Source organism: Filicampus tigris, chromosome 5 (assembly GCF_054856515.1).
Source record: "Filicampus tigris isolate MCC_2025a chromosome 5, RoL_Ftig_1.0, whole genome shotgun sequence".
NCBI lineage: Eukaryota > Metazoa > Chordata > Actinopteri > Syngnathiformes > Syngnathidae > Filicampus > Filicampus tigris.
This window is the reverse complement of record NC_141221.1, coordinates 11504560-11531439: the sequence shown is the minus strand read 5'-3', so window position 1 is coordinate 11531439 and position 26880 is coordinate 11504560. Positions and strand designations below refer to the sequence as shown.

The 26880-nt window shown below is 41.5% G+C and overlaps 1 protein-coding gene across 4 annotated transcripts in view; it reads right to left on the bottom strand.

Moving 5' to 3' along the window:
• Nucleotides 1–26671, bottom strand: part of adgrv1 (adhesion G protein-coupled receptor V1) — a 103759-nt gene extending 77088 nt beyond the window's left edge. For 2 of the 4 annotated variants that reach the window (XM_086030440.1, XM_086030442.1), the window contains exons 1-20: nucleotides 26413–26671; nucleotides 13505–13692; nucleotides 12830–12979; nucleotides 10866–10961; nucleotides 10132–10236; nucleotides 9939–10052; nucleotides 9604–9834; nucleotides 8188–8525; nucleotides 7840–8110; nucleotides 6555–6881; nucleotides 5975–6151; nucleotides 5638–5861; nucleotides 4070–4196; nucleotides 3806–3991; nucleotides 3224–3404; nucleotides 2695–2858; nucleotides 2460–2583; nucleotides 2096–2356; nucleotides 797–923; nucleotides 79–302 (exon numbers count right to left, since the gene is read on the bottom strand). In XM_086030440.1, coding sequence (XP_085886566.1) covers nucleotides 79–302; nucleotides 797–923; nucleotides 2096–2356; nucleotides 2460–2583; nucleotides 2695–2858; nucleotides 3224–3404; nucleotides 3806–3991; nucleotides 4070–4196; nucleotides 5638–5861; nucleotides 5975–6151; nucleotides 6555–6881; nucleotides 7840–8110; nucleotides 8188–8525; nucleotides 9604–9834; nucleotides 9939–10052; nucleotides 10132–10236; nucleotides 10866–10961; nucleotides 12830–12979; nucleotides 13505–13692; nucleotides 26413–26431 — 3634 coding nt within the window. In that variant the 5' untranslated portion in view covers nucleotides 26432–26671. Of the gene's footprint in view, nucleotides 1–78; nucleotides 303–796; nucleotides 924–2095; nucleotides 2357–2459; nucleotides 2584–2694; nucleotides 2859–3223; nucleotides 3405–3805; nucleotides 3992–4069; nucleotides 4197–5637; nucleotides 5862–5974; nucleotides 6152–6554; nucleotides 6882–7839; nucleotides 8111–8187; nucleotides 8526–9603; nucleotides 9835–9938; nucleotides 10053–10131; nucleotides 10237–10865; nucleotides 10962–12829; nucleotides 12980–13504; nucleotides 13693–26412 lie in introns of those variants that run through there. The other 2 variants (XM_086030439.1, XM_086030441.1) reach the window with 1 other exon arrangement.
• Between the last annotated feature and the right edge of the window lie 209 nt (nucleotides 26672–26880).

Sequence of the window (26880 nt, the reverse complement as noted above, 5' to 3'; positions counted from 1 at the left end):
AACAAAGTGTTGCAATATGTTACATATTTAAAGTTGTGCAGTATATGTATCATGATCCATTTATTTTTTTTAACTCACCAGATATATTAACCAGCCTGAGGACAAAGTACTCATTGAACTCTGGAAGCCTATCCGACATGGCTTCCAGGACGATCGCTTTGACATTTTCTCCGGTGGTGAAAGTGATGGAGCCAGAGGTGTTGGTAAACTCTTGATTTTCCAACAACGGAGTGATGGAGTCATTGGCATACAAATGCCAGAAGACTGTTACAGAACCAAAATAGCCCCGTGCTCGCAAGACACTGAGGAGATAAATAGGAATAGATAATGAGATGATGACTTTTTCCCTTATATTTTTGTACATACTTTCTTACAGCTGGTCAGTAAATGTCTCTCTCTCTGTCTCTCTCTCTCTCAACATTGTTACAAGCCGGCCTGCCAATGACAGGCATTGCAAGTTTATTTCTTAGGCTAATTTGGAACCCGTTTAAATGTGACTGCTGTGCCAAATGTGTTTGACGATTTAGAAATCGCGTCAATGGCAATCAAAGTCTGTTCCGTTTACCAATGACGCCAAACTACGCCGTCTCGGGACCATCCCATTTTGTGCTCGGTGACCTAAAACGGTGATGCCGATGAGAAAATTGTGTAAAAATATCTTTAGAATCGTGAGTGAGCTGGACCAAACCAAGTTGACTTTGGGGTACACACTGGACTGGTCACCAGCCAATGGCAGTGATATGAAAAATATATTTTATACTGAAATATTTCAGGTTATATAAAGACAGCTTCTTACTTGAAGTTATCGCTTTTCCCTTCCTCAACCATCTTTTCCGTTGGCTCCAGTGAGAAAATGCCATTTGCATCATCATTGGCCTCAATGACCACGGTAGCTGTGTCTGCTCCGTACACCACAGCATCACCTGCATACACAGAAATGGTCAAAATATCCCGTTTACATTTTAATATTTTCCAAATGACACAGACATTGATAAGATATGAACTGAATTCATATATTCATCAGAAGCAGTCAGTGAGTAACCCTCACAATCGCATACTTCGGGTTGCCAGACTACCCTAATCACAGCAGTAAGTATGCTGGAATTTTCTCATAATGAAGTGACTGAGTAAAGTGTGTCAAGGTCCCTGTGTGAATTTGTTTGAGCTTTAACGTGAATGATATTGACTTGCACGTCATCAGCAAGACACCTTACACCACAAATGCCCATTACGCTGTCTACTGGTAAACAAAGAGAGGCCAACTGAGTCACTGCTCTTTGTGTCTTAGACTATTTGGAGTCTGGTAATTAAGGTCCTGTTGGGGCCCCGGCGGTCTTTCATTCCTTTGCCTGACACACAATACACAGATTAAGAGAACAGTCAGTGTTAGTGAGGACAGCTCCATCCACCTCCTCCAAGGCACTCATATGAAGTTGTCAATAACTGATTGAAGTATTATGCGTTAAAGTGAGTGGGGAATAAATTGACCATTTTTCTATTTAAAGATGAAATAAACCCAAACACATTTTTTTCAAGAATATGTTCTCAGCAGGCTCATTAGTTGAAACACGGCATTCTGATTGGTATTGCGTTTGTGGGGTATGAGTTAAGCAGCAAAATCCACCCCTTTTTAGCCATCTTTGTGGGGTGCATTTTGTCATTTGTGTTGACTGAAAATGACATCACAACTGCTCAGGGCTCAGGTGACGATCAATCACGGTTCAGCTTCAGAAAACAGGTGAGGTGTGATTGGCCTGAGCAGTTGTGATGTCATTTCCAGTCGACAGAAGGGACAAAATGTCCTCGCCCAGAGATGACTAAACACGGGTTTATTAACTCTTATTTCACAAACGCAATATTTATCAGAATGCCTTGTTTCAAATGGTGCGCTTGCATTGAACATATTCTTGAAAAAAATATGTTTGGGTCGACTTCCACTTTAAGGCTACCATGTCCCATCTACACGGGCTTCTGTTCTTATGCCTTGCTTCAATAAATTGCTTTGTCCGTCATTCACTTAAATAAATACCTCACCGCAAATAAATGCCTCCTTTTCCCCCTCAGGAAAAATTAATGTCCTTATATAAATACTCACCAGTGGCATTATACAAGACAATGTAGAAGTGCTCATCAGTCTCTGGTATGTTGTCATCTTCTATAGCCACAGAGATGTTCTTCACCCATTCCCCAATGTCATACACCAGCAATGTGTCATGACTGAGCAGGGTGAGATCACCAGGTGATGCATCACCATATTCCACACGGTACGCAACTGTACCGATGTTGTCTGCTCGCCCGGCTCGCAGAACGCTGAAGTTGGCCACACCGCCTTCCCCCAGTCGCACAACGACAGGTTCTTCAGGATGTATAGAGAAAGATATGGAAGCGGAATGTGTGATTAAATGGTATGATTTAATGATAGCGCACAACACATCCTTTATGCCTGGTAAACCTCTTACCAGAAAAATAAATAGGATCATCATTTTTGCTGATCTGAAAACTGGCTGACACCCTGTTTCCCAGCCTTGCGCCGCCAGACACGTTCACCAGAGTGACTGTGAAATTCTCCAAGCCTTCAGGGATCTAGAACCCAAAAAAATGTAACAATAAAACCCTAATAACAATTAAAAAATCATAGTTATGTTAACTTCTAGAAGCCATATATATGATTTCATATTTCATTCTTGACTATACCTCATCAGGTAAGGAGAGGAGAGTGAAGTTTTTAATGGAGTCCCCCTCCTTGAATGTGATGTTTCCTTGGATGGGGCTAACATCTCCAGATGCAGCTGGCTCCAGGGTCCAAGAAACTGAGACTTCTCCGAAGAGTCCCCTGCTCCTCTCCACAGAGTAGGTTGCTATGAGTTTGAACATATAGACAGATATTTTGTTAAGATAATGGACAGCAAATGTCCATAAAGTTGATCCATTCTCTTTTCTTTTGATGTGGCTCCATTACAGGTCTTTTTTTAATTTTTTTTTTGCAGTTTAGTAGATTGTTTCTGTTGTTGGGGTTTTGTTTGATTTAATGAAAAGACTGATGGGAACATCGGTATGACTACATTCACAAGAGCCTGATCGCCAACATGCATTTAAAAAAGATGATACAAAACCTCAACAAGGACAAAAAGCTGTATGGTACAATTAATTCTAAAAGGCTGACCATGCCAGTTAAGTGGAATTAAGGTCAAGAAATGGAAGAAAATGTGTCACTCCACACTACCTTGGTATGTCTCATTGTCTTTGCTCTCACTGATGGCCATTGTCGCCCCTGATCGGCCAAATTCGATGAGCCCAAAGGGGTCGTCGTTCCTGCGCACTGTGACAGTGACCTCCCTGTGGCTTCCGAAGCGACTGGGAGGAGCGCTGTGGCTGCTGAGTACCACGGAGAAAGTCTCATCCAGCTGCGCAAAAACAAAGCACATTTAGCTCATTCACTGCCAGTCCTTATTAAAGCAGAGTTCCCCAGATTGCCAGTCATTTCAGAGCATTTTAACTGATCTTTCAAGATACACAGAAAATTGTGTTGCGTGACAATTTCAACGCTAAACCTACCAAAAGAAAGACTAGACTATCTTCTTTCAACAGATAAAAGTGTATCTATGTTTCCTGTTTTTTAATAATCAGCAACAAAACACGGGTCGGTTATACCAAAACACTGCTTTCTTGTGAAAACATGCAGTGACTTTGATGATAGTGACAGAAACTGAGAGGACATTGAGTACAGCAAGGAAACTGACCTGTGTAGTATTGTAGTGCAGTACCTTGTTGTACTTATAAACCATTAAAAATTGAATATTCTTACTTCTGGCACGCCATCAAGCTTGGCCACCAGTGCCACCACCACCTCCCTCTCGCCTGGTTTGAACTCCAAGATCCCTGTGGCACCATAAAATTCATTGTTGCCTGCAGGCATGACAGCATATCGCACCAGCTGTTTGAGCAGCTGTCCCTGGGCTCTGACCACATGGAGCTCCACAGTCTCACCCTCCTGCAAGGAGATTTAACCACAGATGTGAGGTGACTAGCAAAATATAGAATTTTCAAATATTTATATCCTTTGGCTTACATTGATCAACCATGGACCTCTGGAGGATGGAGAGAACTCAAAGACGCCCCCAGGGTCATCGTTCTCCATGACGACAATGTCTCTAGTAGTGAAGCCAGCTTTCAGGATCTGATTTTCAACATCACTCCTGGGACACAAAGATGAATAGATTTGACTTACTCAAATAATGGCATTTAAAGTCACCCTTACATGGTGGAGCAGAAACACAAAACATTTTACTCATGATTGCTTTTTAGATTCATAACAGTGATGTTCCATGACAAACCTTAAAGCGGAAGTCAACCCAAACATACTTTTTTCAAGAATATGTTCTATGCAGGCCCACTAGTTGAAAAAAAGCATTATGATTAATATGAAATATGAGGTAAGCAGCAAAATCCACCCGTTTTAGCCATCTCAGGAGGCGGCGGCCATTTTGTCACTTATGTTGACTGAAAATGACATCACATTCAGATAACATTCAGACATTCAGATAACAACCAATAACTGCTCACCTGTTTTCTGAAACTTTCTGAAGTTGGTCGTTATCTGAGCCCTGAGCAGATGTGATGTCATTTTCAGTCAACAGAAACAACAAAATGGCCACCTCCAGAGTTGGCGAAAAACAGGTGGATTTTGCTGCTTAATAACTCATATTCTACAAACATAATATTAATCAGAATGCTGTGTTTCAACTAGTGGGCCTGCATAGAACATATTCTCAAAAAAATATATGTTTGGGTTGACATCCGCTTTTAAAGGAACTGATAATACATTCCAGTCTACTTTTTCACAAAGGTGTCAGTGGCAACGACACAATGAAAAACAAGGAACTTCTCACCTAGGTACTCTTCAAAGGTTAAGTGGTCAGTGGTCTGCAGACTACACTTACACACTGAGAATAACTGCTTTGAACCACATTTCTTTTGTGAGGAAAATGAAGACCGACACTATATTCCGCCGCAGTGCGGTGTGTGAGAGAAAACTGGAGTGAAGTGGGCATCACACGAAGGGTAAATCAGAGACAAAACAAGACAGCATGAAGCATTCCAAATAACCAATCACAGCCAAGTCACCGCATGCATACAAAAGCAGGCATCTTGAAAAGGGCAAACAATCAAGCCTGTTTAAATTGGAGTGAATCACATGAAGAGGATTCCCTGTTTACTTCCCAACGACTAATTTCTTTTGGATTCCCTGTTTTCGCACCACCAGAAAGTCCCTAATGATCCTCATCCCCACGTCAAGCAAAGACCCCAGAGATCCTGAAGTAGCCCCTTCTCTGGAAAACAAAGTCCTGATTCACGCTCGCCAAAAGGCCCCGGCTCACTCCACTCTCCACTTACCCAAAGTACACTATAAAGCGTGCAGTCTCCACCCTGCAGAGATGAGGTGGGAGAGAAGAGCGCTGTGGTTCTCATCAGAACATCCACTAACACAGCATTATACCCCAAAATCCTTCTTTTCAGCTCCATATGCACATTACCTCATCAAAGTTAATGTGTCAATGGTGCAGATTAAAGTTCATACTGCATGTATCAAGTTGGGTGCTTTTGTCATCCATTAGTTGTTGTCGTTTATTTCCCTACCTATCCAGGGTAAGCAGCAAAGTCTCATTGACTTCAGGTGTATTGTCAGCCGTGATAGTGAGGTTGATGAAGGCTTCGCTCTGCCCTGACATGAAGGCAACAGAGCCGTTGAAAGGTTGCAGATCATTCAAGGTGACGTCCTCACGGTTGGCGCCGATTGGTTTGAGACTCCAGAATACAACAGCCTGACCGTCTGTGCCATCACGCCGCAGCGGAAGGCTCACCTGCGACAAACATGTTTTATATTCTTATTTCAGTTTGAGATTCTGATAGGATACTGAATCTAGAGCCATGATTCCTTTGTTTTTATGGTTCATGTCTGAGGGTGGACTCTTACCATGCTGGCGTTACGGTCCTCTGGTTCGTAAACTACAACTGTGCTGTTACTTGTAAAACCAATTTCCCCGTTGGCAATATCAGGGGTGACTGTCAGGGTGAGATTGACAGGTCCTCTAAACCTTGGGCTTTTTGAAGGAATCAGGGGAGTGATGTCAACAAGGTCCAGTGCATTCAACTTGTGGAAAAGAACAAAAAATATTATATCACATACAGTTGAGAATGTCATTGTTTTTATGATTTTGCCCCCAACAGCACCACATTGCTTTGCTAATAAAACGATTTGTTATAAATTATCCATTCATTTTCCATTGTACTTGTGTTCAGAGAGGTTGTACCAGCTGATTTGAGCGACCACTGAGTTAGCCCACTGTAGTTCTCAGTGGCTCAACTATTCAGTTTATAATGGTAAAAGGCACACATTTAAAGTTAGATTGGCTAGTTAGGATGTTCCCATGGCAACGTATCAGATGTAAGTGCCATTGTAAAACCCCTCACACATTCAAAAGAGACACTCAAAACTTCAAATGGGTCTGATTTGGGCAGGCACAAATGGGAAGAGGACATTCTTTGCAAATTACCTGTATAAAGAAATGAGCTCCATTCTGCAGAAAAGCATCGTTCCTGATTGGCAGTACGACGGGAGCCGTACGCTCACGGGAGAAGACAACATTCACAGTTCTGCTCACATTTAGAACCTGGTCTCGCGCCAGAGCTGGGTCTATCGGACCAGCGGGAATGTAGAGGGCTGTGAGACTCAGTGAGACTTGACCCAACATGCCACCCTCCCGCAGGAAGTGTAATGAAAGGAAACGGCCTTCAGGTTGGCTTTGGATGCTTTGCTCTTTTCCAGTGTCGAAGCGAAATGTCCCGTAGATGTCATCACTGTCTTGGATGTAAAAGACCATCTGAGGAAAGAGAGTCCAAACTCAACTAGAGTGTATCTTGACCTGCTATCAAAAACTAATCTGAATCAACAAGATTCACATATTGGAGCAGCTACTTCAAACAGGTAGCAGTAAAAAAAATAGCATCTTTTGTTGTATGTCATGTTTTTCTTATCCTAAAATGTAACCCTGGTTCCTAAGGAGTATGGTGAGGTGAGGATGACAGAGGAAAGGATTGGGAGCCTGAAAGTAGTAAACAGATCTTTGAGCTAACTTTAGAGATACTTCCTCTTTAATTAACTCTACTGGAGACGTGATGACTACTCTAATTAGAGCCTATTTCTTTCCCTGAATCCCGCATGCGTGATGCTTTGCCTGGTATGGACGCATATTTGATTTATAGCTCGGAACAATGCATGTTTATGACTGTTTATGTTTATGACTTTTGTAACGGTAATTGAGAAGACAATAAAACTCGCGCCCTGCTTGAGTCATAAGACGGGTCTTAACTCATGCTCTGTTGAGGGTAGTGCACAGGTGGCAAACAGATGCAGCACTTTCACAACTTGAGGTGATGACGCGTATTCATGTGCGACCCAAGAGTTTCTTTGCAACTCATCAAAAGAGGAGACTTTTAGATCTGCCTACTGATGTCACGAATGATGGATGGTAAAAATGGAGAGCATAAAAGCCTGTCATCAATTCACCCATGCTTTAAAAGCACACACAACTCCACACATTTAGAAGGCCTGCTTTTTAACCCCATCAGCTCCATTAATAGGGACCCCACAGCGCAAAGTGGCTGACGAAGGGGTTGGCTTTCAAAATGTGCCAAGTGCACTGTACCTTATATTAGCTCACAATCGGCACAAACACCTACACATAAATCCATGGAAACCAACTTTACAACATCTGGAAGGTATTTCTCCCAAATAAACTTGAGCATTTATAACGATTGTATGTATTTTTCTTTACTGACCTCCATGGGTTCGTCCACCTCAGCATCCCCAGTCACAGATTGCGGCAGCAACCTGAGAACAAAAGCTTCCGCCTCTTCAGGGAGATCGTCTGTGACGATCTTTATTGGAATCACAGCAGTTACCTGGCCAGGTGCAAAGCTCACCATCCCTGCCTCAGGTGTCAAATCATCCGATACCGGCGAGAGGACACTTGACTTTCGACTAATGGACCAATTGGCAGACACTTCGCCATAGCTACCTCCATTTCTGACAATAACGATGCCCTCAAATCTGCAGGAACATCAATGAAAATGTGTTAGAGTACTGTAAAATTACTCTCACTTATATCTGTCATGCAGTGTTTTCACCTCTCTGTCAGGTCCTCGTCAATGCTGATTGGCTGAATGACCGCGCTGCTGCTGATGGACAAGACACCGTGAGGCTTATCATTGGGCTCAATGGTCACAAGCACGGAGGTGGGTGAAACTAGCACCGCATCTCCTTTAAGGCTCGCCTCTAACAGGACCACTTGAAAGGACTCAGCGATTTCTGGCACGTCATCATCCGTGATGTTAAACAACAGGCTGGTCTTGTAGACAAATGGGGGGAAGGTGATGGTCCTGGCGGGCTGCAGGTCGAGGAAGTCCTCATCGGCTGTGGCGCTGACTAGCCCTTTGCCACTTACAAGTATATAATCCACAGAAACCTGTTGAGTTGAGTACAGATGTTTCTTGTTGTGGCAATATTTTCTATTTCACTGCAATTCACATTGGAAAACATCAAAAGGCCTGAATTAGTCCGAAGTGGCAAATCCAGGTCCAGAACCTTGTCACCGTTTGGCTTTAGCCACAGGTGCTTCTACTCATCGAGCTCGTTTGCCTGCCGATAAAAAGTAAAAGCACCTGTGGCGAAAGCCAAACTGTGGCAGGGTTTTTAACTTACTAGACCTGGAATTCCCATCTCTAGATTTAATAAGATCCCAAATAGCGTGTGCCAAACATGCAATAGGCATAAAAGTTGGGGAGAAAGGTGGATTTACAAAAGGGTGTTTGCTCTTTAGATAACTCTGATGGTGTTACCACGGAACATTTGGGAGAGCACTACTTGCACATAAAGAAGTTGAGAGTGATGGAATAGGAAGTGTTTGTGGAAGACACAAACAAACATGCTACCAAGTTAGAGACAAGTCTATCTAACTGTCCGATAATTCGGGGGAAGCCAGCAACCAACTATAAGCTATGTTTTTTGTTATTTGACTGTCCTGAATATGTATGTGGAAATAGGATGTATCTGCGTAACACAGCAGTTAAACGTTGGGACAATTTAACAGAACAACTGTTCAAGGTGAGAACAGCATTAATTGCCGCAGTGCATTAAAATGACCCTGACACAAGGAAATGCTGAATTGATAGTTTTCTCATAGATAATATGGCATGACTCCTTCTTGTGACAACATCTAAGCCAGCCATGAGATTATTCAGAAGCCCCTAAATTGCATTGCTGGATAGATGATATGTTGCAATGATTTTTGTTTCTGGCATTTCAAAAATGTTTACCTAGGTCTCCTTTTACCTCGATATAATAACCACAGTCATAACAGTCAGTGGTGGTTTGCATCTGCCTTTCAGATGCTGTATTTTAAGACACAAAATAAGTCAAAAAATGTTGTCTGAGGTTTTACGAATCTTCTGCGTTTCTTTGTTTGCATTATATGCTACTCCCAGAAGTCTCAAAGTGAACTGAAAATGAAAACATTTACCAAAATACTGGTAAAAATACTGTACCTCAGTGTCAACAGAGCCGACAAGTGGCCCGTCCTCGCTCAGCCGACCACGTGTCACATTCAGGGCGATGACTCCAGCAGACTCTGGAACTGCTATGATCGAATGAAAGAACCTCAGTGGGCTGTCATTGCGTCGGATCCTCAGCTGAACAATGTTGCCATTGGGCCTGAGGAGAGCTCCGCCTGCTACACCCGTGAGCCTGACTGAAAACACTTCATCATCTTCCGGAATCTGGTCCACACGAAGAAAATGATCCATCAAGGACTTATGCAACTATCTAATTGATAAAGTTATATGAGGTGGTAAATTATTCAGTGTTGCTTGTTTCTTGGTACCTGGTCGTCCCGGATTAGGATACTGACGTGAATTACAGAATGTCCAACGGGAATAGTGATATTTCCTCTGTCTGGAGTGAGGTCCTCAACGGCAGGATTGGGCCCCCCAAAGACCTGAAAAGTCAATATTAAAACATTTCATTATTTTAAGAAAGGAATAAACATGTTTATTTTATGCATAACATTCTCAAACCTCAAAATTCACAGTCACTGTTCCATATGTCCCCTTTTCTCTGATAAGAGTGAGAGGCACAAACTGGTTTCCTCCTCTTGGCTCATCAACTATGACCTCCTCAGTCTGTAGTGGGATAGATAGACGGACAGACATAATCAAATGACAAATCTCTATTTGTAAATGATCGTATTGGAATGGGTTCAAATCAGTGCGAAAAGTAATACCATAAGATCACTTTACAAATAACTGGGATAGCTCAGTATCAAATGGATGCCAGCTGATAATTATCAATGTAGAAAACAACAAGGAGAATGTGATTTAGGATTACAAATGCCAAAACTCAATTAAAGCTTTGTAATTTTGGTGTTGTCCTTTTTTTTCACTACAATGAACACAGAAAAAAGCTGAAACATAAAAAAATATTTGGAAAACATCCAACTCGGTTACAAGCCCAACAGAACTTGGCAAATCCATCACATCAAACCAGCTGGAGGTGGTAAGACAAATGGTTTCTAAAATTCCACTGCTACCATGGAAACTGAATTCACCACCGCTGTTACATTAAAGCAATTTTTGATGTGGATTCAATTGTCTTTAGAAGCCCAAAAAATGGACATCTATTTGTTCTAAGTGCACGTGAGTGTGTATGTAAAACTTAAATGCACATTGACCAATTGAGTTACGGATAAAAAGGACTACAAAGACAAAGGACAAAAAAAATCAAAATAATTAATGATCTTGGATTTCCTTACTGAGTTGAAGGCAATGATTCCAAAGGCATTATCATTGGACAGGATGGTTATGGTCACTTTGTTGGGTGTTCCCAGTGTCACGCCATTGGAGGAGCTCTGGAGAGCGGAAGCAATTCAACGAGTTAAAGTAGGTCACCACACCTCCTCCATCAGCCCTGATGCTCACACTCCTTTCACTTCGTTATTGTGCCACCACTACTGAGACACCATGGTGAGAGGGGACAAAAACAGGAAGTACTGGTCTCAACTCACTTCATGTGTCACTTTGCCTCTCTGCGGGATGCCTCTTCATTCTTGAGCACCATCATTCGGCACTAAGACCTGACAATCTCAAAATCTCCAGTGTGCCTCCGAGTGAACAATAGTTTTTTTTACCTTAACAATTAGAACTACATCCTGTGGACTGTGAAAGGAGGGTTTGTATTTTTTTAAGCTAATTGCAATATAAAAGGAGACAGCGTATTCTGCACCTTTTCGCTTACCAGTGTTTCATTAGCATCGCGTAGTGTTTCAGGACCACCATGTCATGGTGAGGTGTGTGTGTGTGTGTGTCTGGTAAAGCTAAGCACTAAAGACAACAGCATGCTTACGACAGCCTTCACCCCTCTATTAATGAAGGGCTATTCCCAGCTTTAACAGAGCTTTGTTGGTACTTCTTGTAGGGGTCACTAATTGAATCCAGAATTAGCTTCATACCTTACTTAACCTAAACGTAATTCGGTAAAACGAACATAAAAAAGTGTGTGTTTTCAGAAACATATACTTGGTTTGAGTTTTAAGCCTTTGTGCTAGGGTAGTGAAGTACTTCTATACATCCATTTCTATACTGCTTGTCTTCATTAGGGTCACGGGTGAACTAGAGCCTACCTCAATCATTAGGCAAATGTGAGTGGAGGGGATGTATTCAATTAGTAGTATCCAATCCTAATGCGAACTGGTTTATGTTCTTTAAAAAAAAATATTCACATTAATTCGTGATGGAAGAAGAACTATGATATACCTTCAAATATCCGGAGTGCCGCTCTCTCTTTTTACCTTGATGCTTAACGTGTGACCCTACTTGCAGTGCACATTTATCCCCCAGACAGCACTCTAGTAAACTGATAGGGTGGCATTCGGCCAAAGCTTTGACTTCACTGTAGTGTAAATAGAAGGGCTAAGTGGGCCTCTACTTTTCTTTCACTCTGCTTGTAGGCTAAACAGTGGCATGCGCTACAGGGAAATGACCAGATGTCACATACAGATGATCAATGAAAAAATGTTGTGCTGACTGTCAGGCTTGTTTTGTAAAGATGACAATCAGTGAATCACAGTTCGCCTTTATGTTGATGAGACAGCGATGACCAGGCTTCCCCCTTGTCAATCAAACTCGACAACTAAATGCTAACTGAAACCATGACGATAGCCTCTAGGCGTAAGGCATCCCGAGTTGTGAAAGCAATTCACTTGAGAAGGATTTGCACACCACACCATCTGTGCAGAACACAATATTGTCACCTAACTGAATTAATACGTTGTATGAAAAGTTGTACATTCCACTTTCAATGCAAATACTGTAGCTTTCACCTGCGATTGCGTTTCATGAGCAAAGTGGAATACACAATGTACTGGCTTGGACTTTGTGGCTGTCAAAGTCAGTTTCCTTTCACAGGCTTGTCTTTTAACAGGAGGACCTCAAAGGCGTTCTTGTCATGTACGTTTTCCCCCCACCCTGTCTGACCCCAGTAAAGTCTTATGGAGGACACACATCAAAGAGCCTAAAAAGAGGGCTTACTGTGGTTGACGCCTCCACACCCAATTGCTTAGTGGCTAGTGTTAAGGTTTCTGCATCAGAACAGTGAGACTTTGTAGACAGAAGAGTTATATTGTAATGTTGGTAACATCAATAGCAAGAAAAAAATGGTATACACATGAAAGATGAACTCATCAGCAGTTCATCTTTTGAGAAATGTTGGGCCTTTTACCTGGAGAGTGAGGTTGAAGGTAAATGTTTCATCAGCTTCAGGCAATTGGTCGTCTTTCACTGCAATGAATATGGTCTTACTGGATTCAGTGGACAGTAGAAAGGCGGCAGCATTGACAGCCTCAAAATCGCCCGTGTCTACTCCCTCCAGCTGAAATGAACAAACCAAGAAACGCTCACTCTATTACAAAAGTGGTTTACGGTAAGAATAGCGTGCTGCGGAAAGAAGGCTGGCTGTTGCATTGATCTCTAGGCGATGCTTCCCTTTCATTATTCCAGAATTGAAACACCCAACATGTTTTACTGAATTTATAATAGTTAATTCAAGAGAAATTGTGTTAAAGGCATTATGAAACTAACTTGTTCACCACATTCCACTGCACGGCCAAGCCCGCCTTGTTAGACACCAACTGTGAGCATCTGACACATACCCCCACGTGGAGCCCGTAAAGCCAAACCCCTACAGAGTTTTCCGAAGACATCCTGCTGGTATACATCGTCTTTGATGTTGTCATCACTTTCTGCATTGAATAAAGGTTTGACTAGCCGAAAATGCAGTGGAAGGTATGATGGGCTGAGCTCTTAGAATCTTTGAACGTGGACAGTTCATTTTCACTGCAGTAAAATAAAGCAGCATGTATGCATGTCATGTACATGCATGGTACACAGCTCTCACCAGAACCAAAGCCGTGACATTCACAGGGTCTCCCACTCTCTCCACGACCAGCCGGACCACGGCTGTGCTGCTCTCATTGACGACAAAGTCCGTCTGTCCTGAGAACCGCAGAGTAGCCGACTCGGATGTTGCGCCAGGGACAGACAGAGCCAAAACCAAACCAGCCAAATGGAGGAAAGTGGTCATCCCTATAGAAAGAACCAAATGAAGAACAGGTTACAATTGGTGGGTTTGGGGCTATCTGTCCAAATGTTCCTGATTTCCAGGTACAGTTTGGCTGCCTAATGGCAAAGTTAAACCTATGAATTAATTTACACGATAAAAAGAATGTGACAGTATATATTTTGTACCCTTGCTTCTTGGCATGTGGCTGCTTCTTTTAAGAAGGTGAGCTTTATTTCAGATATAGGGCTTCTCATTTCATTTGTTGCTGCACAGAAGCAACATTTTTGTGTCTAGCTCAACCCTTCAGGTAACATTGTTCTGGCTATGATTCCAAAGCGCAGTACGAAAAAACTTCTTTTGACATATGCTCTGAGGCTTACAATATGCAACTCGTTAGCCTAAGAGCATAACTATGGAAGTGTGGAACTGCCAATCTGGAGTTAACATTTTTGACTGGGCTATGTCGTTTGAACAGAGTGCAAAGTCGTTTGAACGTCTTGACAAAGTTGTTCGAACATATAGACAGTTGTTTGAACGTATTGGTAGAGTTGTTCAAACGTCTTTGGTAAAGTCGTTGGAACGTATTGGAAAAACAAAGTCTAAATGCTAAAAACATTATTTTCTCATAATGCCACACATTTTCCCCATAATGCCATGTGGTTTTGACTGGTGGATGTGCAGTTGTGCGCATACACAAGTCAATACGACTTTACCAAATCGTTAGAATGTCTTTGCCGTATGTTTGATAGCCCATTCAAAAATGTTTGCTCCACATTGGCAGTTCCACACTTCCGTAGTTATGCTATCAATTTAACGATGGGCAACTTTCAAGTTTTTTGGACTTATCCTTGCCCAAGTCACGTTTATACACTTCTGATAAAGTAGAAAAAAAATAAATTCAACAAACAAGAAGAGTGCGGCTGCATCAAGTCAACCTTCGTGGATTACCACGACCGGGTCGACTGAGAATTTACACATACACAAAGACAAAACACATTTATTAAAAAGTATGTTGGTATTTTCTATTGATACTGTGACCATACATTAAAAGTGATATAGTAAATTGTGCTATTAGGCTAACAAATTGTTGTGAAATGTTGAAATTGGAAATATGAGGGACATGCTCAAGAATCAGGAAGATGTCTTTTCCATGTCAAAAATTACAGAAATTTTACAGAGATGAAGACACGTACTAATCATACCTCATTCACTGGTTAAAGAAATAGTCTACCCGCCCCTAACCCTACGGATGTGTTAAAACTAATCCTGTACAATAGAAATAACAGGTTGTGTAGATTAAAGCAGCCACATGTTTAAAAGGGCTGGCCAGATGGTCATGGTGGTATAACAGGCTGGTAACATTCCATAATTCGAACAGCTGCTGTCCTCATGCTGTCATGACTGCTAAAACACTTGTTATTGACGCCATTTTTCTTGACCACACAAAGTCAATACGTCACGCCAAAGAAAATGTGACCAGATCAGTACTTTTTCACTTATTCGGCACAAGGTTTCTTGGCATTTCTCCCAGGCCAACATTATCCGTTCTTCCCCTGTAATTATCTTTTCTGCTCTCCTGCTTCCTACAATCTTTTTCGCGTCTGCCCTCGTCTCCTCGTGCTCAGCCCTCTCACTCAGAATAATCCGGAATCTGGATGGAGCTGCTGAGACAGTTGTCATGGTTAACACAACAAAACAACGCAGCATGACAAATGGGGTGGAGCCAACGAAGGACTGTAGCCACTGGCCTCAACCTCCTTCCCTCCATCCTTCCACTCGTTTCATTCATAATATGCATAATGCAGTCTTGCCAAGGGTATACTGTAAACATTCTCTTTAAGAAAAAGCTTGTTGATTCAAAGATTGGAGAGAAGTAAAAGGCAGCTAGTTGCAGAAAATGTCTTGCTGCTCGCTCCATTTTTAATAAGCAGAAAGCTGTAGGAAAGTTGGACTTTGAAAATACTAGCATTTTTTTTTAGAATGTTCCATTACTGTTTGAATAGTCTGAGCTATTCTCAGGAGGGTACAAATAGATGTCATCAGTGTGTTATTCACTCTAAAAACAATGATGAATTTCACAACCAACTTTAATTAGCTTACTCGTGTATGTTTTATTTATTTAAGTGTGCGTATTTGTTTTGTTTGACTGTGTGTGGGCAGTGCACAAATATACCAGCATTGGAAGGATGACTGGGGAATCCATCAAAAAAGGATTTAAAGCTGGTGGGTGGCAAGGGTTTAGGCTTAATGGAAAAGAGAGGGAAAAGTTGAGCGTTTCCATACAAAGAGAGGCTGGACCTGTGTAAATCCTGTTATTACTTTCACGTAATTTAATTAAATTCCTGTGATTTCGTTTTTCACTGGTTTGATACAACATCCTCACAGATTCCCAAGAAATAATTATTTCCTCGTTTGTCCATTTACATTCCTAGGTATAGGATGCACATGACAGTAGAAAGACTTATAGTATAATCACTTTGAAAGGTCGCAGCTAGCGAAGGGGGGACATTATCCTCTTATAAACTGATTGTTTAGAATTCAGATAATTGTGTGAAATTGGAGTTAGCGTGCCAGTATCTCCGCATTACCTTCGATGAATTTTACATTTGCTGGACTGAGTTTTGCTGTTTCATACTGACGAGAACCAGTAAAGTGTTGGCACTTTATTAATACATTGCAATACATTAGAATAAACGTAAATGCATGTACGTTTATTGTATGCACGTACATGCATTTGCGTTTATTGTGAAGAGGTTTAAGTGGACCTCAGGTTTGACTGCCCAAAGCACTCAATGTTTCCATGTTGAATGAAAGCCGTCTATGTGAAAAAACAGAGGTAGGCATTTCACAAAATTTTGCTGGTCCGTCATTCGTCAGCGGCCAGGGTACCCGTCCGTCATTCGTCAGTCCGTCATTTTTCCTGACGAACTGAATTGTAATCGTCAGTCTGTCAGTTAAGTCTGTCGGTTACATCAGAAGTCGTTGGTCCATCAGTCGGTCCCCGAAAGAACGTCAGAAAAACGAGCGTCTGCCAGTGATGAACTAACGAACCAATAGTGACGAACTGGCGGACCGTCACCGACGGTGGTCAGTGATGATTACACTGAAGGATGAAAACACCTTTCCGTCATTCGTCATCCCGTCATTTCTCAATCGTCAGCAAAACGTGCGATCACTCTGACAGAATGCTCACCTCTGTGAAAAACATACTTTACTGAGTATTTTCTCATTTCTGCCATCTGAAATTACTGTGATATTTATGTCACTATCAGAGGCAAATTGTACTAGGTATTAGTCAGAGTCAATCAAGGAAATTTAGTAAAAACTAAGTTGCAGAACCTTCCCATCCTCATGATGTTCATAATCGTTCATAATCACCACCACAATTTGCTCCAATTGGCCGTGTATGTAAAACACACAAGGAATTTGTCTCCAGTAGTATGAGCTACACTAGTATTGCCGTAACAAGCAACTACGATAAACAAAGACATGACATATAAGTATAGAAAGCATAATAGTATAAGTATACAAGTATATAAAGTATAATGAAGAAAAATATCATAGATTGTCTCAGATCAAACTGTATTGGTTGTCATGAAGTCCTAAAACCCCAACCACAAAAAAAGAAGGGTGGTCCATTGATCAAGAATACCGCACTCCCTTCAAGTGCCTAATAGCGAGCAGATGCTGCCTGAATGGCACAAGTCTGTTTTACAATTAGCGGGGTATTTTTGTTCTGGTGTTTTGTGATGTGCCAACCATGACCCCAGGGGCCTCAGGCTGACCAAGGATCTGTCTATCAAGAAGACGGCAGCATGGCGTGTCTGGCGCAGACCTCTGACACTGATACGTATACTAGCTTCTGTGCACAGAGCTGTGGCATGCACACACATGCGTAAGAAACTATGCGTTTTGCAAACCATATGGCCACAGACAGAACATGCATCCAAAAACAGTCAAGTTTTAGCAGAGATGCTCAGAGGGTGATTGGCGAGGCACCAGAGTGCTTTGCAATGCATAACTGTCCATCACTAAAGCAAATGACATGTGGGAAACTGCACTTTATTTAGCCAAAGATAACACCACAACTAAAGAGAGCTCCCACGGTGAACCTTCAAAATTGACTAAAGCTGTGACCTCACTCATCTTACTCATTGTTATCTTTAATCTTGTCATACATTACTTCCAGGAACACACACGGTGTCTAGTTACGTTTTAATTAAAACTGATCAAATCCTAATCAAGCATGTACTTTTTCACATACAAAAGGAACCGGATACAGCCTAGGATATATCTTCTTATCTTTTCAATTCAAGGCGTCATTGAGAAGCATTGGTCTGTTTGTCAGGGAGGGATGTTTGATAGTGTTTAGAAGCTTCAAGTGGGGTTCTGGTTTTGGCGCTTAAGCCCCTATCCCACTAAGGGGCGAACATTTCCAACTGTTGGCGAATGTACAAAAATGTACGTTCACGTCAGGATTCGTTCAAGGTCGCAAATGTTTGCCAAACGGTCATCAGACGTTCACCTGTACTTTTCTTGTGGCAAGGGAATTTTGAACATGTCTAAAATTTCCGCGTGACGAGAAATATCACTTAAACTTTTGGCGAACGTCAGGTGGACGTTTTGCGAACATTTGCGACGTTGAAACCCTGACGAAATCGGCAGTCAGTCGCAGGACATATATAGAGACAGACAACCATTTACTCTCACATTCACATCGTCACTGAGTGGTAACTGAACAGGGAAATGCAAGAAGTAATTTTAAAATTCTACCTTGATCGCAGTTGCAGTACATTATATACACTTTGTTGTAAAAGCATGACCAAACAAACAAGACTATCATTAGTAACACAAGCACAGTTTAACCTTGTTGGTTTGGCTGTGGCATGGCTAATACTCACGCCCTATGCATTTACAGACAAACATTTGAAAACAGTGTTGTGTTCAATAGATGCATTTCAAATGTTTACCTTATAGCCTCCAAAACATTGTTGTCAGGTAAACAAACAGCCAAAACAACAGCACTTTTAGCAATTTCCAGATGATTTTTTTGTGTGCTTTGTGGGTTCTCTGCAGGTTCTCCGACTTTTTCCCAAAGTGTTGATGTCATGTGCGTTCAGTCAACTGAAGACTATGAAGCGCCCTAGTCTTCAGAATTAGGCTTCCGTGGTTGAGAAAATGGATGGGCGTGATGGATTAGTCTTTTTCAGAAAGCCCTTCTCAACAGGCTCACTGATAAGCACAGTGAGCAGACATGCTGATAATACAGCCTGCGGTGGCTTGACCTTCTAACCTATCAGCCCAGCAGTGTCAGGATCGCGGTTAACAGAAACTACTGCTTTGGATCCCTTGCACACACTCACTTGCTCATTGATCTACTGTACTAGATATCCCAGTTGGACATGCTGAGGAGGTGTCCGATAACCGGGTAGCTCCGGGACGTACGATGATGATGCCTCTTGGGTTTCGCCTAACAGCGGCCAGTGTGTCGTAATCTTTTGCATCAATTATTCAATGGTAGACTTAGACTTAGTGGATGACTGTAGTTAAGTGTGACACCGCAGGATTCTCCACATAATACTTGCCGGGTGAATGCTTGACAGCAAGAGGCATCGCTTCTCATCACATCTTTCAAAATACGTTAGATTTATCATTGAAAGCAGAATTTGTTGTGACTATAATTACACTGTGGATTTTGCCTTTCCCATAATTATTTCAACGAGTTCCAAGTATTTGAAGGTTTAGAAGTGGAAAGCGATACTTGTACTTCCCTTTTGGAAGAGGGTGTGTTGGACATCAGTCAGTAGAGTTTAATCAAGGGCTTTCCCGTGTGGCTTCGATACCATGAGGTTACCCTGGTCCTGAGACGCCCTTGCGGAACAGTTTCTGGTTACATTGAACCACTAAACAGCAACACACAGATGTATCCACGTATTGGTATGTAAAGGAAGAAAAGTTCCAGGACTGGTGTGACAAAAGATATATTTCAAATCAAAGCTACAAACTACAAGTTTTCCCCTTTGAAGTAACCCCCTCTGTAGTCCAAGTCACTTTTCCCAGCCTCTGTTTTCAGGGATCCTGCGCAGCTCCGTCATCACGGCCATCTTGATTTTGTCCACCTCTTCAAAAACGGTCCACTTGATTACTCCCTTGGGCTTGGGAATGAAGGAAAACAAACCTCACGAAGCCTGGTCGGGTGAGTGGGGATGTTGCTCCAGCAAGGTGACTTTATTCTTGGGCAGGAATTGTTGGATGCTCAGGGCATTGTGAGCAGGCCTCTTATTATGGTAAAATAGGCAGCCACAAGTTGTCCTGCAACAATTGTTGGCTCTTCCCAAGCACTAAATGAAGTAAACACGCAGTATTTCTTTCAAGACATGCTGGTTGATCATCCGGCCCACGATGAATGGGAAAACTTGTATTGTTTGGATTTGAAATATATTATTCGTAACAACAGTCCTGGAACTTAAGTGGAATAATCAACGTCGAAAGCCTAAAGAGTGGTACAATTAGTAGTACAACTACAAATTTGCCCCCAGCCAAACAGTACATTTTCACTGTGCCAACAACGGTCATTATCAACTTCTTGGGTGAGTAGTTTTACTTGATACTAGTTTCATTTGGTTATTGCATAGATTAAAAAATATTTTTTTGTGACAGGGAATATTCAAGTTAGGGATGGATATACCGTTTATCGGCCGGGCTGATTATCGGCTCCAATATTCAATGTTTTAATGAATATCGGCATCGGCCTTTTTAAAAATTTGATGACCGATAATAAATTGATTTAAAACCTGAGTCAACTTCAAGGAACTATTTATTAAATTTTCAGTTAATTTTATAAGAGATTCTACTGACCCTGGGAACACGCTGCACTTTTTGCTTTTATTTGAAATCAAAACAAAGAAAAGTGCAATTTGAACATTTCTGTCATTTTGAAATTTTGGAGGACTTTATTTACTGTAGAACAGTACATGAACTATTGTTAAAGTTTTCATTTAACTCTTGAAGACATGCTGATGACACTGGGAGCTCCCTTTTTGTTAAAATTTTACAACAAAGACATATTTGGGCAAACATTAATAATTATAATAAAAATACATTATGCAAATTTGAAAAATTGTTCAATAAACATATGCTTGAAGATGTTTCAACAAAGTTATGAGTTTTAATTTTATTTTTATTTTGACGCCAATATTTTCCTTTTTGCTGAAAATGAATATCAGCTCCAACTATCGGTTATCGGCCCCCTTGACTGCTAATAATCGTATCGGTCCTGAAAAAAACATATCCATCTAGCCTTAGTTAAAATGTTACTTGAAAATTGGCCTGTACATTGACAGATTTTATGATTTCAACAGTTTGAGTGTGTATAAATTGATTCACTTCACATTCAATCTTATGGTAAATGTTGTCTTCCCATTAGAACATCTAAGAAGTAAATCAGAAAAGAATGCATTTTGTTCAACTTTAGAAGTTCAATTTTGGAGATTACGCTGTGTTTCATAGCACACTCCAACACAAAACATTAAGGCATGTAAACATCGGAAAAAATGGATATTCCTTGTGGTCATATTACTGGGTTTGAGTTGAAACAAAACCAGGCAGTTGTCAAGGATATTTTAGTTAAACCCCAAAATGTTAATGCTGTATATTATTAGAGTACAATGTGTATTTATGTAGCTCCAGTTGTGTTCATGGCTCAAAAACACTATCACGCCTTCTCTCCCTTGTTTATTGGCTTGTTTTATGTTTTTGCTGCGCTTAGAGATGCCACCAGCCCAGAGGCCTTACCTCAGAAACCACCCACAGGCGGTGTGGCCACGGCAAGCATACCAGGTCAACTCACAAGCCCATAATTGCACTTTGCATGTCATTTTCCTCCTGGTATTTTTAGATCAGTCAATGTTCTCACCATGCAAGGAAGAAATTAAGAGACATAATAAAGCAGCTGAGCTAAAACATACATTGTTAAATCTGCCAAAGGTTTGCATTACACACCACACTTGTTTTAGATGGCTCTACCCCAAAACAGATTTGTGATTATTTTTAGGGACAAAAAGTGAAAGCCTGCCATTAATCCATCAAGAGGGGGTGAGGAAGTTGAGGAAATAAGAATGGCAAAGTGATGAATTGCAGTCAAATTATGCTATTCCACATAGGTAAATCCTAATGGAAATCCGGCCTAAAAGAACAAAAATGCATGAGGTCAGCCCTCAGGCTATTGTCAGAAGATACTTCACACTGGCCTTTCTCTCCTTCAGGGGCAAGGGCCTGTCAGTCAAATGTGCATTTTACCGTGAAAAAGAAAACAGGGAGAGCGAGGGGAGAGTTTTCCTGAGGTATTGTCCATGCAGCTGTTCGCATGCTCTAAAGTTCCAACAAGTGCATCTCACATACCTCGAAATAAAAGCAAGAATGTTTTCTACTACTTAAGAAACGGTGAGTAGAAAAGGATATCTGAAAAGGAAAGTGGTTCCAATTGAGGAGGAAGCAGTGCGTGAGCAGTTTAAAGCATTTTCCCGAGCACTGGCTGACTGATTAGCTTGTATGACACACAGTGATCGAGGCGGACAGAAAGACACTTTGAGGGGATTAAACAAGGTTGTGCTCACCACAGCCTCGCAGACCAAAGGGCCAATTTGGAACGGGTATTACTTCATTGCATGTAACTGCTTGGGTCTGGATGAAATGCTAATTGCGTTTCAAAAGCGCTCCCAAAAGAGAGGGGACGACGCAGAACAGAGGCTGTATTTTCATTGAGGGCAAGCCGGACTTCACGTTTCACTGACTGAGCAGTGCGCAGTTTTAAGGAGCGCACTTTTGTTCTCGCATGCTACTTTTGAGGTTTTGCGAACGTTACTGACATGGCCACAGTTGTCTTTTCTGTTGTTTCTACAACTTTTGGCAAGCAGTCGAAGAAACGGAATACTATTCCGAATGGCCTTTTTCTTCCCGCTCTTTTGTCAACAAGGGCACGGCTGCACACACATTCACAGTACAGTAGGTGTGAAAACGGCAAAGCGCCAGATGGCGGCACAGAGGCTTGTCATTCTCTCGCCTATTGATTGACTGATCATAAGGGAGCAGTATTGTCTCCTCAATCCCGCTTTGCAACCTGCCTCGTAGATTCTGGTCCAATCAATCACAATAATGTATCATGAATACGACTATGAATACTAGTAGTTCCTCAAATTGTGGGAAAGACTATGAAGTGTTTATTTAAAAATAAGCTTTTATTAAATTGTACAAAAATTGTACCTAGAGCCTACCTAGCATCTATTCTGTAAGTGGATGATATACTGTACCCGGCAATAATTGTGGCACGAAATCTATCAGACTGGATTAATAAAGCATAAATATTATAGATGGGTATAATCTATCAGAATGAATTGATGAATTGTTCATTTGGAATGAATCAATTGTGATTGGAATTGATTTTTAATTGAAGCAATTGTCTCGCTCTTGATTCAGTGTCAACTAGTTTATAGTATAAAGAAGGACAATATTGTGCTCAATAAATCACTGGCCTCAAAATAGGAGTTCAGATTTGAACATTCATAAAGAGATCTTTAAACATCCCAAATAAACATCTTGTATTATCGGTGAATGTAAAGCATCCCATTCTCATCTAGCACCCCTGCGGTGCTTCGCATCGATGAATGACCTCAATGTTTATTATCTTGAGATGTTTATCTCACAACGCTATAATCTACAATGGCAGGCATTAAGAAAAATAGTGGATGAATGCATCTGTTTGAGACAAATACAACCACAGTGTTCAACCACCCCTGCCAACTTTTAAAATTCCTCTGCCAAGACTAAATATACAACAATGAGGGACATTAAAGAATGAGAAAGGAGCGCACATGCGCAACGCCCACTGCAGCGACTATTGTCCAAGTTGCAACAAAAAAAACCCACAAACTACCTGAAAACTATATTTCCCATTATTTGACAGCAAATTACTGAACAAACTTTTCAAGCATTAAATTAATGTGAAAACACTGCCTTGGGATACACATTTTGACTGTATGTGCAGTGGTGGTCCCATAGCTTGAATTTTGCCCTGCTGTGTGTCCCCTTTTGGCATCCCCTCACACAAACCACATTTACTGTGAAAATTGCAGTAGACCAACACATTACCCAAACATATTTTGAAGAATACTCTTCAGTTGCACATAATAATAATAATAATAATAATAATTGTAAAATTTACCTTTCAGGGCACTCAATGTCAATAAAAACAATAACAATAACAGAACATAAAACCTCAATTAAAAATGTCAGGTCAGATATGGTTCATCTATTTAACGTTTGAAACTTTGTGACTGAAATAGATTTTTAAAATCTATACGGAAAATGTTGTTGGAATTTTGATCAAATAAACCTTTACTGAGATAATCACATGTCAAATGTCAGTTTTTTAACACCCTTGTATATTAGCATGCACATGCACTTAACCGCCAAGTTAACAATACATTATGTGAGACAGTACACAGTAAGTACACACAAAGTATTTGACTATCTGTAGACGACGTGCAAGGGTTTGTTGCAGCAAACCTTCAGAACTCAACAGGGACTAAATGGGTTTGTTCAGGACCACCAAAGAGACCTCAGGATTGTTGGCCATCACTATTGGTCCACCACTTCCCTGTCCCTCTGCTCCAAGGTCAGCAACCACTGAAACATGTCTCCCATCAGGAAGCCTAAACGACTGTGGGACTTACGGAAACATGGCATACAGCATTGCCATTATTCAAGACTTAACTATGATTTTGATTTATAATGTGTCTGTTGAGTCAATCCGAAAAAAAAACTTTTCCAGGGTTTCCAGCCCTCGTGGTCCCATTCACAATTCAATCAGAAACACTGAAGAAACATTTTGGGTTCTATCAGAGTGATGCCCATTATAAAATATCGTCTGTCACCGGAAAAGCGCAACCGAGCCTTCCGCAGAAATGCAGACTTTTCTGAACTGAAAATACTGTGAACCAACATGATTTTCTTATCAAATTACGTTTGTAAACCAAATTCTTCGTAAAGCTGGTTATTCGTAAATGCCGGTTCCACTGTACGCTATTTAGTTCATATAGACTTAATACAGATCTGATGGGTTGGATCGGATCGGCAGACGGTTTGCACTTTATACAAAATTGGTGACCGGATGTAATTTGTAGATCAATCAATGGCGTCAATGATCGGATCTGCATAATTACAGAAAACACAATCTCATTCACGGCAGTGACATTCTGTGATGCCATCGTTAATAATCCAAGCCAAAGTTTCTCTGCATAGTCAGTCATACTGTGTATCGACACATACTAGCTACTGTATAAATATATATATATATATTTTTTTGTATTTTTTTTTGGGGGGGGGGGGTTGTCCAGTGTATGTTTATTTAACTGCAATACTTATTTGTAGAAGTTTGGATCTAGAGAGTAACAAAAATCCTCAAAATCATTGTCCAAAAATATTGTTGTATCTCATTCCCCCCATCGCCACACACTGGGAATTCAATCCCTCTCTCGTAGCCTGCAATCATCCATCTTAGCCTGTCTCCTATGTGCAACACTTCAGGCCTTCTCATCAATGAGCAGCCCCCACTAACGGCACCGACCCCCCCTTTTGTGCCGCTCGGCCATTAGGAGGCTGAGACAGAAAGAGGGCGAAGCAGGCAGTAAAACAGTTTCCTCCCCGTGAATCACATTCGGGCCCTCACACGGGCCACGAGGGTTTGGGGGGGACCGACCCCTTCCAGGCAATGACATAAACATTAACAGACAAAGGGCCTACAGCAAGCGAGGATCTCAGGGGTTGTATATCGACAAAAAGGATGGTATTAATCAAAGTGTGCAGATTTCATGAAACAAAGGCCTGTGATGCTTTGTGATGAAACAATTGCCATTGTTTTTGCTGCAGACAGTTGACGTGGAACAGGTGTAAGAGCTGAATGGATACAGAAGCAGCTCCCTCCCTTGCTGCCCCGATGCGAGACGGAATTAAACTGGACTGAGGCAACAAAAGAGATTGGCCACAGAAGATGACATCATGTCATAGCAATTAGAGTGCGCTGAACATATTTAATTACTCAAGAAATTGCATTCTCAACTGATGTACATGAACAAGCTTTCCATTTTAGTACATTCCCTTCACAAGTGTGCCCAGATTACTTATAGCCAGAGCAGCCATATAAGTTGGGTGGACTTTTTTCAAGAAAGGGTCCCCCCCTCAGTTCTATCCGTTTGTGTGGACCCCTGTTTGATTTTAGCGGGCGAGGGGGAAAGCCCACACAAAGAGTAGCAATCACACTGGAGATCCTGCATGTAACCATGGAAGCGTTTTGTCTCCGTCGTCAATGGGCTCGCCGGCCATTCATTTACTGATCGCGTTGAATCAATATTTAGGCTTTTCGGCGTTATTAGCTGCTTCGAGGAGGAGGGGGCAAGAGGAAAGGGGGGTCGTTTGGCACACTACGAAAGAAAATTAGCACCGTGTCACTTTTATTGGTGTTCTCATAGTGTCGTTGTCGTATAATAGATTTGCTCGATCTGTCTGGATTAATTGAGGAGTGAGACTCAGTAGTTTCCGCTCTTTATTATTTAACCACACTACGCTATAAGAAATACAAACTTGGTATATGTACATAAATTATTCGGCCGGGGTGTAATAAAGCGAAAACAGCCTTATTTTAGGAAGGACATACAAAATAAAAAATAAATAAATAAATAAAAACTTACCTGACCAATCCAAGTCCATGATTAATTATCGAGACGTTCTAGAAAACATGGATAAACCTCCTTCTCCCATTTAATGGAGTTAAAAAGTCGCGTATCCCTTCCGATGAGGCGGTGGTGGGATCCGAGGTAGTAACATGAGGTGGAGTGGGTACTCCATCTAAATAACGGGGAGTGTGGTGGGTCAAAGTAACGGTTCTCCTCTCTCTCTCCACCGGTGTGCTGCGGCCACGTGAGGGATACGCACACGGGAGCGCGCACGTTGACCCGGTCCAAAGATTAGCTATTTGTACAGCTCGTTGCGCGTGCACGTCCAGATTGTCTCGAAGTGTCTGAAGCTAACGAGACCCGATGTTAAATTAATCCCCTGTTAAAATGTGTTCGCTTTTTTTGGGAGGCCGACGGCGCCACCGTGCGAGCCGAACGCGGACTCGTCAGTCATTACACTTTAAACTTCATTTGGAAATGAGT